The sequence below is a fragment of the Carcharodon carcharias genome, chromosome 2 (assembly GCF_017639515.1).
Source record: "Carcharodon carcharias isolate sCarCar2 chromosome 2, sCarCar2.pri, whole genome shotgun sequence".
Lineage (NCBI taxonomy): Eukaryota > Metazoa > Chordata > Chondrichthyes > Lamniformes > Lamnidae > Carcharodon > Carcharodon carcharias.
In genome coordinates, this window is record NC_054468.1 from 102,715,979 (window position 1) to 102,731,063 (window position 15,085).

Sequence of the window (15,085 nt, forward strand, 5' to 3'; positions counted from 1 at the left end):
GAACCACTGAAATCCGTGTAGTAGTGAGGTTCCCTATTTTGACCAGGCAACAGTGATATATTTCCAAGCCACAATGATGGACATGCAGGAAAATTTGGAGGTTCCGTGCATTTGTTACCCTTATTCTTCCAAATGAAGGGCTTTGTTGGCGAGACCAGCATTTATTGCCTTTGTTCAGAGGCATTTAAGAGCCAACCACATTGGGATGTGGGGTGCCTGGAACCACATTGGGATGTGGGGTGCCTGGAGCCACATGTAGGCCAGACCAGGTAAGGATAGCAGATTTCCTTCCCTAAAGGACATTAGTGAACCAGATGAGTTTTTACAACAATCGGCAATGGTTTCATCATTGGACTTTTAAAGCCAGATTTTTATTGGATTCAAATTCCACCATCTGCCGTGGCGGGATTCAAACCCGGGTCCCCAGAGCATCACGCTGGGTCTCTGGGTTACTAGTCCAGCGACAATGCCACTACGCCATCACCTCCCCTTGGGAAGTGCATTCCCTAGATAGCACATTGTTACCCTTATCTTTCTAAACGAAGGCCAGGGTTTGGGAAGTGCATAACAAAAACAGAATTACCTGGAAAAACTCAGCAGATCTGGCAGCATCGGCGGAGAAGAATACAGTTGACGTTTCAAGTCCTCAAGACCCTTCAACAGAACTGAGTAAAAATAGGAGAGGGATGAAATATAAGCTGGGTGGGGGTGGGGGGAGAGAAGTGGTTGTAGGGACAAGCAAGCAGTGATAGGAGCAAATAATCAAAAGATGTCACAGACAAAAGAACAAAGAGGTGTTGAAGGTGGTGATATCTAAGAGAATGTGCTAATTAAGAATGGATGGCAGGACACTCAAGGGACAGCTCTAGTGGGGGTGGGGTGAAATAAGACTAACAGGGCATAAAAGGTGTAGATTTAAAAATAATGGAAATAGGTGAGAAAAGAAAAATCTATATATATTGGAAAAAACAAAAGGGAGGGGAGGAAACGGAAAGGGGGTGGGGATGGGGGAGGGGGTTCAAGATTTAAAGTTATTGAATTCAATATTCAGTCTGGAAGGCTGTAAAGTGCCTAGTTGGAAGATGAGGTGCTGTTCCTCCAGTTTGCGTTGAGCTTCACTGGAACAATGCAGCAAGCCAAGGACAGACATTGTGAGCAAGAGAGCAAGATGGAGTGTTAAAATGGCCAGCAACAGTGAGGTTTGGGTCATTCTTGTGGACAGAACGAAGGTGTTCTGCAAAGCGGGCGCCCAGTTTGCGTTTGGTCTCTCCAATGTAGAGGAGACCATATTGGGAGCAACGAATGCAGTAGACTAAGTTGGGAGAAATGCAAGTGAAATGCTGCTTCACTTCAAAGGAGTGTTTGTGCCCTTGGACGGTGAGGAGAGAGGAAGTGAAGGGGCAGGTGTTGCATCTTTTGCGTATGCATGGGGAGGTGCCGTAGGTGGGGGTTGAGTAGGGGGTGATGGAGGAGTGGACCAGGGTGTCCCAGAAGGAACGATTGGTGGTGGGGGGGTGGTGAAGGGAAGATGTGTTTGGTGGTGGCATCATGCTGGAGTTGGCGGAAATGGCAGAGGATGATCCTTTGAATGCGGAGACTGGTGGGGTGATAAGTGAGGACAAGGGGGACTCTATCATGTTTCTGGGAGGAAGGAGAAGGCGTGAGGGCGGATGCGCAGGAGATGGGCCGGACACGGTTGAGGGCCCTGTCAACCACCATAGGTGGAAAACCCCGGTTAAGGAAGAAGGAGGACATGTCAGAGGAACTGTTTTTGAAGGTAGCATCATCAGAACAGATGTGACGGAGGCGAAGGAACTGAGAGAATGGGATGGAGTCCTTACAGGAAGCGGGGTGTGAGGAGCTGTATTCGAGGTAGCTGTAGGAGTTGATAGGCTTGTAATGGATATTGGTGGACAGTCTATCACCAGAAATTGAGACAGAGAGGTCAAGGAAGGGAAAGGAAATGTCAGAGATGGACCATGTGAAAATGATGGAGGGGTGGAGATTGGAAGCAAAATTAATAAATTTTTCCAAGTCCCGACAAGAGCATGAAGCAGCACCGAAGTAACCATCGATGTACCGGAGAAAGAATTGTGGGAGGGCCCAACTCTTTCTCCGTTACATCGATGATGAAAGGCTGGAAAATTCCGGCCTAGGAATGGTATAAGCAACACTTGCATATCATGATTTCTACCTTTCCCTGATGTCTTGTGACTTCACCATGTGTCTCAGATTAACTGCTTGCTGCATACTTGTTGACTCTTCCCCAGTACACTTGCAGGGCCATTAGCAACACACACGAAAGTATAGCTTTAACGATCTGCGATCTTACCTTTTTGTTTAATGGGAAGGTGGTAACAATAACGTTGCTATATGCAAGAGCTGAAATTTATTTCAATTTTATTTGTTTTCCTTGTAGATCATGCCTCAGAGGTACAAGTGACTATGATGTTGACAGAGAGCTGCAAGCTGCGTGGACTCCATCACAGGTACACTCACAGGCACTAGAATAGGTGAATGCAGAAGCTGCATTTTCTAAGTTTCTGATGGAATTTAGGAAGTTGCTTGAGAGAGTTTAATGAATTTTAATGATCAAATCTGATATGCATTAGTGAAATCTTTTTCTTTTAATAAACCGGGACAGTTTATTAAACAGTTCATTAAAGCCACACTTATTTTTGCTTATATGTAAATAGGCTTTCTTACAGCAGATTAATACTCAACACCACTAGCTTTCAGATTTTTAAAAAATGATTCCTTGAAATTACTAGTAGCCTTAGAACAGGAAGGAACCGTTCTGAGGTAATGGTTCAAGCACATTGTTAAGCCAAATTGTTCTATGCATATGACTGAAGGGTAAAATGTAGTGAGAACTGATTAGAGGAGTTATGTTGAATTGAGTGGAATGCTACCATCTTTAATTTATGCTAGCTAGTCGGATTCAGAAGCCTTATGCAGACTGGTCAAAGTTGGAGATGATGCCAAGTTAGGAGGATTTGGCCTTCATTTTCCACAGAAAGGGGATCCAAATTCTGAAATGTGATCCTGAATCACTGGTGAAATTCCTGAAATGTTACGTAAAAAAGCGTTTGCCGCATGTAATTGTTGCATTGTACTTTAATTAGCTCTTCACTGCATGGTGGTACAGATTGAAGGAGTATGTTTCATATAGAATGAAAAAGATGGAAATTTGGTGAAAGTGGGAAATCATTGAAGAGGTGCTGCTTTTGCCTCCAATACTTGTGTTTTTTGTAACCTTGAGGCACCATTTAAAATTTTTATTCCATGTTTCGGTGCTAAGGAGAGTGCAAATGAAGAATAAAAACTATTATAAGCTAAAAAAAAAGACATAAATAATCTAAGCTAAGGTATTGCCGAGCAGACTATGTCTGGACTGCAGTAAGTGGGGGTTTGTGGACAATAAGACTGTACTGAGTGATCATATCCTCAATGTGTGCCTCCATCTCTAATCTCTTCAACTCAAATTTATTAAGTTGGAGTGCATGTTGGCAATATCCTGACACACAAGGGAGGGGGAGCAATATCTGAACAATTGGCTTCAGGCTTCAGTTAACCTCATAGAGGCGTAGATTCAGAATAGGGTTGATACGACCGATATTGTGCAGAGTACGGGGAACCCAAGTGAGATTGAGAGTGCAGATCTGCAAAAGTGGATCCAACCAACAGGTACTATGTGCTTGCTACCTGTGAGGATGTGGATTAAAGACCATCGATAAGACACCAGGGTGTGGAACATGGAACCTTGGAACAGCAGGCTGTCCAAAGGGGGAAGGAGCAGTCAGGGGCTATGGGGTGTGGGGATGAGGGGGATTAGTTGGGTGGTCAGGGGTTTGGTGGCTGTGTTGTCGGGTAGGGAGTCGGGTGGGGTGGGTGTGTGTTGTTGGGTGGTCAGGGGATGTTGGTGTTGTTGGGGGTGGGGGGGTTAGTCAGGTGATCTGGACCACAAAGTATAGCTTGGTAACAATAAGTGAAACAAGGCTACAAGTTAGTAAGAATAAAATATACCCCAGTCCACAGGAAAGCCAGGGAGAATGGTACAGTATAGGGGATAAGGTAGCCTCAGTGTTTAAGGATGAAACACTTCAATGATAAGCAAGGACTTAAGAGATAAGCAGGCAGTGGAAACTTTATGGGTATAACTCAGATATAGAAAAGGTTTTAAGACTATAGTGGGAGCTGCGTATAGATCCCCTGAAAGCAGTTGTAAAGTGGTAGATTGTATAAATGCAGAGATTAAACAAGCATTTAGTAAAGGCAGAGTAGTTTTGATGGTGGATTTTAACATTCATAGATTAGGATAAGCAGGCTAGCATATGTCAGAAAGATGGTGAATTTCTTGTGTGCAACTGGACAAGCTTCTGCAAAAATATTTCAGAGCCAACACGGGGGAGGCAAGTTTAGTAATGAGTAAAGTTATAAGGGTGTGCTTTTTTAAAAAAATATACAATTTCTATTTCTGGTTTGAGGCTGGATTTTTAAAAAAGTAATAAACTATGATCCTGTTAAGACAATGGAGGACTGCCAACCAGCTACAATATACAAATTTATACTCAGCCCAAGTGAGATGAAAAGGAACAGGCACTTAACCTCATGTGGAGCGTGAAAGACCCCATCTCTCGTTAGCTTTTACATTATCCGGAAACTATTCCAAAGTTTCTGAGATGAGACATCAACATGCAACTACCTGTTCTAAAAACAATGATTGCAGCAGACATGGATTAATCGAATTCTTCTGGCATATAGAGCCAGCAGGACTTTAACAACGGTTTACTAAGCCAGAGAGGTCAGAGATCAGAATGCTATACTGAAAGGCTGCAAAGAAGCTGTTTCCCTCTCTATTTCAAAAGTATTGTGCCTAGATTTGCAAAGTAACCATCCTGAGAAGAGAAATCTACTGAAAACCAAGATCTTTTAGGAATAAAATATGGAAACCTGTTTCATATAACTGTACCTAGAAAGACAACTGAACAACATGGCTGCAATGTGGAAGCACCACATCGAGACCAGCCAACAAACAGTTAACCATATATCATTTAAACTCAAAATCTGTCTCACTAATTTTTTTATAATCTGAAGACATACTTAATAGGAGTCTTGCAGTATTGGTAAAGGACATCCTCACTAAATTCACAAAAAAATCCTGTTATGGTGAGACCTGGAGTAGTAGAGTAGGGGAACCATTTTTTACCCCTCCCCCTGTGGTGGTAACAATAATGATCTAAATTTAATTAACAGCCTAACTTTTTATCAACATTTATCAAATAGTGATTATAATGAGATTGAGTTCAATATAGTGCTTGAAATGGATAACAGCTATCAAGATTCTTGCTTTAGGTAAGTTTAATTTCAATGCACTGAGAAAGAGACCATAAAATGGATTTAACTGCTACTGAGAAAAACAATGTAAAATAGTGGGAGGTGTTCAGAAAAGAATTTAATGTGTTACAGAACCAGTTTATACCCCTAAGAGAAGGGGTGACCACTGCACAGTCGTTGTGGAGACAAAGTCCTTTCTTCACACTGAGGAATGTGGTGTGGCACTACCATTGCGCTAAATGGACTAAATTCAAATCAGATCTAGCAACTCAGAACTGGGCACCCATGAGGTGCTGTGGGCCATCAGAAGCAACAGAATTGTATTCAAACACAATCTGTAACCTCATGGCCCGACATTTCCCTCGCTCAACAATTACCATCATGTCAGGGGCCAATTCTGGTTCAATGAAGAGTGCAGAAGACCATGCCAGAAGAAGCACCAGGCTTCCCAAAAAAGAGATACCAACTTGGTGGAGCTGCAGTACAGGACGACAAGCATGCTATAGAGCTAAATGATCCCACCTCTAAACAGATCAAAGCATTACAGCCCTGCCGCAACCAGTCATGAATGGTGGTGGTCAGTTAAATCATTAACAGGAGGAGGAGGCTCTACAAACATTGCAATCCTCAACAATTGTGGAGCCCAGCACGTCAAGGCAAAAGACAAGGCTAAAGTATTTGCAATCATCTTCAGCCAGAAGTACCAAGTGCATGCTCAATTTTGGCCTCCCTCAGAGGTCCCCACATCACAGATGCCAATCTTCAACTAATTTGATTATTTCCACTGAATACAAAGGAACAGTTGGAGTTATTGAATACAGCAAAGGCTATAGGACCCTGACAACATCCCGGCTCGAGTACTTCAGACTTGTACTCTAAAAATAGCCACGCCCTATCCAGGCCATTCCAGTACAGCTACAACACTGGGGCCTACCGACAATGTGGAAAATTGTTCAAGTTTGTCCTGTCCACAAGAAGCAGGACAAATCCCATCCGGCCAATGAATGCCCCTTCAGTCCACTCTGTTATCAACAAAACAATGGAAGGTGTCAGTGACAGTGCTATCAAGTGGCAATTCAACAGCAAGTAGCTGCTCATGGATGCTCAGTTTGGGTTCCTATAGGTCATTCAACTCCAGACCTCATTGCAGTCCTGATCCAAACATGGGAAAAAAAGCTGAGGTGAGAATGACTGCCCTTGACATCAAAGAAGCATTTGACCGAGTGTGGCATCAAGGAGCCCACACAAAATTCAACTCACTGGGAATCGGGGAAAGTTCCCTATTGATTGGAGTCATACCTAACACAAAGAAAGATGGTGGTGATTGTTGGAAGCTAATTATCTCAGCCTCAGGACAAAGCTGCAGGAATACCTAAGGGCAGTTCCAAGACCTAGCCATCTTTAGCTGCTTCAGTAACCAACTTCCCTCCAACATAGAAAGTGGGGATTTTTGCTGATGATTGCACAGTGTTCAGTACCTTTCACACCTCGGATATCGAAGCAATTCATGCCCACAGGCAGCAAAACCTGGACAACCTTGTGGTAAGTGGAAAGTAACATTCGCACCACACAAGTACCAGGTACTGACCATCTCCAGCAAGGGAGAATCCAGCCATCTTCCCTTGACATTAAATGGCTGTACCATTGCTGAATCCATCACCATCAACATTGACCAAAAACTTATCTGGAACAAAATAAAATGAAAAGAAAATGCATATAGAGACCCTGCCAGTTGGAAAGATACAAAACTGATTGCAAAATCTACAAAAAAGAGAGTTTGTAAAGAAACTTCAAAGGGATATCCAAACCAGCACATATAATTGTCATAATTATATTTGGAGGAATAGGGAGTTAAGAGCAGTGTGGGGCCTTTTGTAAATTGATAACGATGATATTTGAATATTAAAGTAAGGCATCTTCAATAATTTTTTATCCATTCACAGTATGTAGGCTTCGCTGGCTGGGCCAGCATTTATTTCCCATCCCTAGCTGCCCTTGAGAAGGTGGTGGTGAGCTTTCTTCTTGAACTGCTGCAATCCCTGTGGTGTAGGTACACCCACAGTGCTGTTAGGGAGAGAGTTCCAGGATATTGACCCAGCAACAGTGAAGGAAGGGCGATATATTTCCAAGTCAGGATGGTGAGTGACTTGGAGGGGAAATTACCGGTGGTGGTGTTCCCACCTATCCGCTGCCCTTGATGTTCTAGATGATAGTGGTCTGTGGGGGGTTTGGAAGCTGCTGTCTGAGGAGCCTTGAATTCCTGCAGTGCATTTTGTAGATGGTGCACACGGCTGCTATTGTGTGTCGGTGGTGGAGGGAGTGAATATTTGTGGATGTGGTGCCAATCAAGCGGGCTGCTTTGTCCTGGACGGTGCCAAGCTTCTTGAGTGTTGTGGAAGCTGCTCTCATCCAGGCAAGTGGGTAATATTCCACCACAATCCTGACTTGCGCCTTGTAGATGGTGGACAGGCCCAGGTATGTCTTGGGTAGTTACGAGTTGTTACTTGTCGCAGGATTCCTAGCCTCTGACCTTCATTTAGTCTATTTATATGGCTAGTCCAGCTCAGTTTCTGGTCACTGGTAATCCCCAGGATGTTGATAGCGGGGGATTCAGTGAACGTCAAGGGGCGATGGTTAGATTCTCTCTTGTTGAAGATGGTCATTGCCTGGCACTTGTGTGGCTCAAATGTTATTTGCCAGTTGTCAGCCCAAGCCTGGATATCATCCAGGTCTTCTTGCATTCGGACATGGCCTGTTTCAGTATCTGAGGAGTTGCGACTGATGCTGAACATCGTGCAATCATCAGCAAACATCCCCACTTCTGACCTTTTGATGGGAGGAAGGTCATTGATGAAGCAACTGAAGATGGTTGGGCCTAGGACGCTACCATGAGGAACTCCTGCGGTGATGTCCTGGGCTGAGGTGACTGACCTTCAACAACCACAACCATCTTTATTTGTACTAGGTATGACTCCAACCAGTTGAGAGTTTTCCCCCGATCCCCTTTGACTCCAGTTTTGCTAAGGCTGCTTGATGCCACCCTCGGTCAAATGCTGCCTTAATGTCAAGGGCAGTTACTCTCACTTCACCTCGGATTTCAGCTCTTTTGTCCATGTTTAAACCAAGGCTGTAATCAGGTCAGGATCTGAGTGGCCCTAGCGAAACCCAAACTGGGCGTCAATGAGCAGGTTATTTCTAAGCAAGCGCCGCTTGTTAGCATTGTTGATGACACCTTCCATTACTTTACTGATGATCGAGAGTAGACTGATGGGTTGGTAATTGGCCAGGTTGGATTTGTCCTCCTGTTTGTGTATAGGACATACCTGGGCAACTTTTCACATAGCCGGGTAGACGCCAGTGTTGTAGCTGCACTGGAACAACTTGGCTAGGGGTGCAGCAAGTTCTGGAGCGCAAGTCTTCAGTACTATTGCCGGAATGTTGTCAGGGCTCATAGCCTTTGTGGTATCCAGTGCCTTCAGTCCTTTCTTGATATCATGGAATGAATGAAATTGGTTGAAGACTGGCATATGTGACGCTGGGGACCAGAGGAGGAGGTCGAGATGGATCATCCTCCTGGCACTTCTGGCTGAAGCTTGTAGCAAATGCTTCAGCCTTATCTTTTGCACTGCTGTTCCAGGCTCCCCCGTCATTGAGTATGGGGATATTTGTGGAGCCTCCTTCTCTAGTAAGTTGTTTAATTGTCCAACACCATTCATGACTGGATGTGGCAGCACTGCAGAGCTTAGAACTTTGTGACATGATTTCGGGTTTAGGAAGAGGCCAACCTCCCGGACGTCCTGACCAAACTAATATTGAATCAAGGACAGGGTTTCATCAACAATTAAATTGAAAAACAGCAGTGATGAAAAAAATTAATGACACTAGACAGTGCCAAACCCCCACAACCAGTTATAATTTACATTCCAGGGTTTTAATAGAAATAAGTGAGAAAATTGCATTCTTTTGTTTATGACATCTTTTTCAATCTCTCCTTTGCCTCCACCTATCACTGGCCTTCTATCCAGCTTCACCTGTCCCACCTCCCTTCAACAGTATATATTTCACCATATTTTTACTTCTCTTGAGTTCTGAAGAAGAGTCATATGGACTTGAAACATTAACTCTGTCTTTCTCCTCACAGATGCTGCCAGACCTACTGAGTTTTTACAGTACTTTTTGTTTTTGTTTAAAATCTTCTAATGATCTCTTAATTTGGGAACCATTCCTATATGTTAGAAAATTGTACTTCACTGTTATTTAAGAAAGTTGAGAGAAAGAAACCAAGGAATGACATTCTAGTTAATCAAATATGTTATCAGGAAATTACTAAAGTCGGAATTAATGATAGGGTGATAGACCACACCTGGGGTCACTGTGAGCTGTTCTTGGCACTACTCCTTAGGAAGAATATATTGGTCTTGGAGGGAGTGCATCATAAAGTTCTCAGAATGATACCTGGACTCCAAGGGTTAAATTACAAGGAGGGATTACGCAAACTAGTTGACTTGGTGTTCACTGGGGCAGGAAGAGGCTGAAACAATAGGTTGACCAGGGGAGCCCTATTCACAGCACTTGTGACATCTTTTTGATTAAGTACTTTACCGCCTCCTAGATTCAACATTGGGTTCAACAATTTAAGAACTTAATGTATACCCCCATTTTGTTTCCTTTCTGCAGGGTTTTAGTTTTACTCCCATTTTTCTCCTGACTCTTGCTTTTGAATGACATCTGATCATCATTCTGCCAGTCAAACCTCTTTTAGACACATCCTTTGTTTATTTACTTGTCCCATTAGCACTACCTTTGGCTCTGCACCACCAATTTTTGTTCTTTTATCCTTAACTCCCTGTCCCTTTTCACTTCCTTAAAACCTATTGCATTTCTAAGTCATCAACCTGAAACATTAACTTTGTTTCTCTATCCACAGCTGCTGCTCGACCTGCTGAGTATTTCCATTTTCTGTTTTCACTCTTTTATTTCATTTACAGGATGTGGGCTTCACTGGCTAGGCCAGCATTTATCGCCCATCCCAAATTGCCCTTGAGAAGTTGGTGATGAGTTGCCTTCTTGAACCGCTGCAGACTATGCAGTGTTGGTACACCCACAGTGCTGTTAGGAAGAGAGTTCCAGGATTTTGACCCAGCAACAGTGAAGGAAGAGCTATATATTTCCAAGTAAGGATGGTGAGTGACTTGGAGGGGAACTTCCAGGTGGTGGTGTTCCCATGTATCTGCTGCTCTTGTCCTTCTAGCTGGTAATAGTTGTAAGTTTGGAAGGTGCTGCCTAAGGAGCCTTAGTGAGTTTCTGCCATGCATCTTGTAGATGGTACACACTGCTGCTACTGTGCTACTGAAGGGTGTGAATATTGTAGATGAGGTGCCAATCACATGGGCTGTTTTGTCCTGAATGATGTTGAGCTTTCTTGAGTGTTGTTGGAGCTGCAGTCATCCAGGCAAGTGGGGAGTATTCCATCGCTCTGCTGACTTGTGCCTTGTAGATGACAGACAAGCTTTGGGGAGTCAGGAGGTGAGTTACTCACCAAATGAATCCTAGCCTCTGACTTGATTCTGTATTCATATGATCAGTTCAGTTTCTCGTCAATGGTAACCTCCAGGATGTTGATCGTGGGGGATTCAGCATTGGTAATGCCATTGAATGTCAAGGAGTGATGGTTAGATTCTCTCTTGTTGAAGGTAGTCATTGCCTGGCACTTACGTGGCGTAAATGTTCCTTACCACTTGTCAGCCCAAGCCTGGGTATTGTCCAGGTCTTGCTGCATTTGGACATGGCCTGCTTCAGTATCTGAGGAGTTGTGAAAAGTGCTGAACGTTGTGCAATCATCAGTGAACTTCCCTACTTCTGACCTTATGATGGAGGGAAGGTCATTGATGAAGCAGCTGAAGATGGTTGGGCCTAGGGCACTACCCTGAGTAACTCGTGCAGTGATGTCCTGGAACTGAGATAATTGACCTCCAATAACCACAACACCTTCCTTTGCTCTAGGTATGACTCCAACTAGCGGACAGTTTTCCCCCTGATTCCCATTGACTCCAGTTTTGCTAGGGCTCCTTGATGCTACACTCGGTCAAATGCTGCTTTGATGTCAAGGGCACTCACACTCACCTCACAAACTAGAGTCGCGTTCCCTGGGGTTTAGAAGGTTAAGGGTGATTTGATCATACTTTTCATGGTATTAAGGAAATCAGAACAAGTGTAGATAGAAATTATTTCCATCATTTAGGGAGTTTAAGACTGAGGGTATAGTCTGAAAATAAATAAAAACAGACCTTGCAAGAGTGAAATTAGGAAACACTTCAACACAAAGGGGTAGTACAAGTTTGAAGCTCTCTTTGGCAAATGGCAATTGATACTTGATCAATTATTCAAACTGAGATTGATAGATTTTTGTTCACCAAATGTATTCAGGGATGTTGGGCAAAAGTGAATGTATGAATTTAGGTCATAGATTAGCCATAGTCTTATTGAATTGCAGGGCAAGTTCAAGGGGCTAAATAGCCAACACCTGTTCCTATGTTCATAAGCATTCTAGTTTTTAATACTGAATTCCAAGGCCTAAACTGCTTTAAAAATAGTCTCTCCTTTTCACATCATAATGTGCTGTTTGATTGTCATCATGCCAGTCATTTAGAAAGCTTGCTTCAGTAAGAATTGTATATAATATTTCATGGTTCCATCCAAAATACATAAATTAAATTCCACGCTGAAGAACTGAGTTTGCTTTTTCCACTCCTCTGTTTTATATTTTTGTTGAGGACTCAAATTACATTTAGAAGCATAGGAAATAGGAGCAGGAGTAGGTCATTTGGCTCTTTGAGCCTGCTCCACCATTCAATATAATCATGGCTGATCCTCTATCTCAATACCATATCCTCCCCATACCCCTTGATGCCTTTATAATCTAGAAATCTATCTATTTCCTTCTTAAATATATTCAGTGACATGCCCTCCACAGCTTTCTGTGGTAGACAATTTCACAGGTTCACCACCCTCCGAGTGAAGAAATTTCTCCTCATCTCAGTCCTAAATGGCCTACCCCGTATCCTGAGGTTGTGACCCATTGTTCTAGACTCCCCCCAGCCAAAGGAAAAATCATCCCTGCATCCAGTCTGTCCAACCCTGAAAGAATTTTATACATTTCAATGCTCAAATAATGTGTGTGTGATTGCCTTATTAATTTGATTTCGTGACAAGAGTCATATGTTATCTTGGATTCGAAAGTGAACTACTGAAAGTTAAGTACACTTGTGCACACTCAGACTGGCTTTTGCAGCATTAATACAATTAATGCATCCCTGAAAATGACTCTTCATGATATGTTCCTGTAGCAGAGAATCTACAAAGCTCAGCATAGTTCTGTAGATGGAACTTTCCAGTACTATATCCAATTGTAGCCAGAGAATCACATGCATTTTTTTATTCCTACTCTCACACCATTAACGGGTGGGGGGGGCGACCCGAGGAACTATGAGCCCCTCCTATTTCACATCCACATGTTCCCCCTTGATGCCATTAATCAAAAACAAATCATATTCTACATGTACACTGACAAACATCTAGCTCTACCTCTCTTGCCCTGCCACTGCCTTTGATTGGCAATCTGGCTTGACTGACATCCAGTATTGGATGAGTAAAAATGTCTTTCAACTAAATATTTGGAAGCCCCAGAACTCTGTTCCTTAGCCACTGACTCCATCCCTCTCCTTGACCATGGGCTAACTTCGCAAATTTGGTGTCCTGTTTGACCCAATTTGATGCCATATACCTTCCATCACCAGAACTGTCTAATTTGCATAACATCATCTGTCTTCTTTCCCTGCCTCAGCTGAAATCCTTTTGCATGTTGCCTGTAGGTTAGACTACTCCAGTGCTCTCCGAGCAAGCCTCCCAGCTTGCGCCTTACGTAAACTTGAGATCCTCCAAAGCTCTCCCTTTCATCTAACTCGCACCAATTACCTTTCACCCATCATTCCATGCACAGTGACCTATGGTAGCTCCCATCCAGCAATGTCTCAAATTTGAGCTCAGTGAGAGCATTGGGGCTACAAACACGGAGAGAGAAGGCGGAGCTCAGAGTAAGTGATGAGAGACAGCGAGAGCAGTGGAGTTACAAACACACGGAGAAGGAAGGCGAGAGCTCCGTCTGAGCAGTGAGAAACAGCGAGAGCAGCAGGGCTCCAAGCACACAGAGAGGGAAGGTGAGAGCTCAGTCCGAGCAGTGAGAAACGGCGAGAGCAATGGGGCTACAAACGCATGGAGAGGGAAGGCGAGAGCTCAGTCCCAGTGGTGAGAAACAGCGAGAGCTGTGGGGCTACAAACACACAGAGAAGGAAAGCGAGAGCGCCTTCCGAGCAGTGAGAAACAGCGAGAGCAGTGGGGCTACAAACACACGGAGAGGGAATGCGAGAGCTCAGTCCAAGCGGTGAGAAACAGCGAGAGCAGCAGGGCTCCATGCACACAGAGAGGTAAGGCTCAGTCCGAGCAGCGAAAAACAGCGAGAGCAGTAGGGCTGGGCCATTTCCAATCAGAGCCCTAGAATGAAAAATTGAGTTGTGACATTATGGGGGTGCAGGCATGTGATTGGCTGATGAGTATTTTCAATGTAAACTAGGGAATAAATGGATTAATTTTTTTTTATAAAGTAGGATTTATTTCTGCTAGTAAGTTGTATTAACTATTAGTAAAAATCATAAGTATTAATAACATTTATTTTTAAGATTTATTGTTGATAAGATATTTTGCCACTAGCAAGATGTAGTAACTATTGGTACGGTTATCAATATGGCTATTATTTATTAATAGTAAGTTTTATTACTATTGGTAAAACTTTAATAATATTGGTAAGGTACACCAGTAATTAATTACAGTAACAAGGTTAAAGGTTAAATAGAGAAATGACAGGGTTATTCCAACCTCAAGAGTGCACATCCTGTGCTATGTGGGGACTCCAGGATGCTTCCCATGTCATGGATAACCATTTGTGCATGAAGTGTTGTCAATTGCAGCAGCTTGAGCTCCAGGTTGTGGAATTTGAGCAGCCACTGGTGCCACTGCGGAGGTTGAGAGTTAAGTGGATAGCATGTTTATAGGTCTGGTCACCCCGCAGCTTAAGAGTATGCAGGGAGATAGGTAAGGAATGACCACCAGACAGTCAAAAAGGAAAGGCAGGTAGAGTAGGAGCCTCCTGAGTACATCCTACCCTGCAACCAGTATTCAGTTCTGAATACAGATTAGAGTGATGGTTCATGTGGGGAGTGCAGCCAGAACCAAGTCCATGGCATTATGGGTGGCCCAGCTATGCAGGAGTACAAGGAGGCCTGGGCGAGCAATAGCGATAGGTGATTCAATAGTTAGGGGAATAATTAGATGTTTCTGTCTCTGCAGATATGAATCTGGAATGGTGTGTTGCCTCCCTGGTGCCAGGGTCAAAGATGTCACTGAGTGGCTGCAGAGCACTCTGAGGGGATGGTGAACCACCAACAGTCATGGTCCACATCAGTAACAATGACATAGATAGCGAGAGGGATGTGGTCCTGCGGCCAGAATTTAGGAAGAATTAAGGATTTAGCAAGCAGGACCTCAAAAGTAATAATCTCTGAGAGAAGGTTTAGAGGAGACTTGATAGAAGTTTTCAAAACCGTGAGGGGTCTGAACAGAGTAGATAATGATAAACTGTTCCCGCTCATAAACGGATCGAGAACCAGAGGGCATAGTTTTAAAGTGTTTTGCA

General features: G+C 43.5%; 1 protein-coding gene across 3 annotated transcripts in view; it reads left to right on the forward strand.

The window, feature by feature from the left end:
• Positions 1 to 15,085, forward strand: part of ryk (receptor like tyrosine kinase) — a 376,084-nt gene that overhangs the window by 250,056 nt on the left and 110,943 nt on the right. For all 3 annotated transcript variants that reach the window (XM_041182702.1, XM_041182703.1, XM_041182704.1), the window contains one exon: positions 2,420 to 2,489. In XM_041182702.1, coding sequence (XP_041038636.1) covers positions 2,420 to 2,489 — 70 coding nt within the window. The remainder of the gene's footprint in view (positions 1 to 2,419; positions 2,490 to 15,085) is intronic.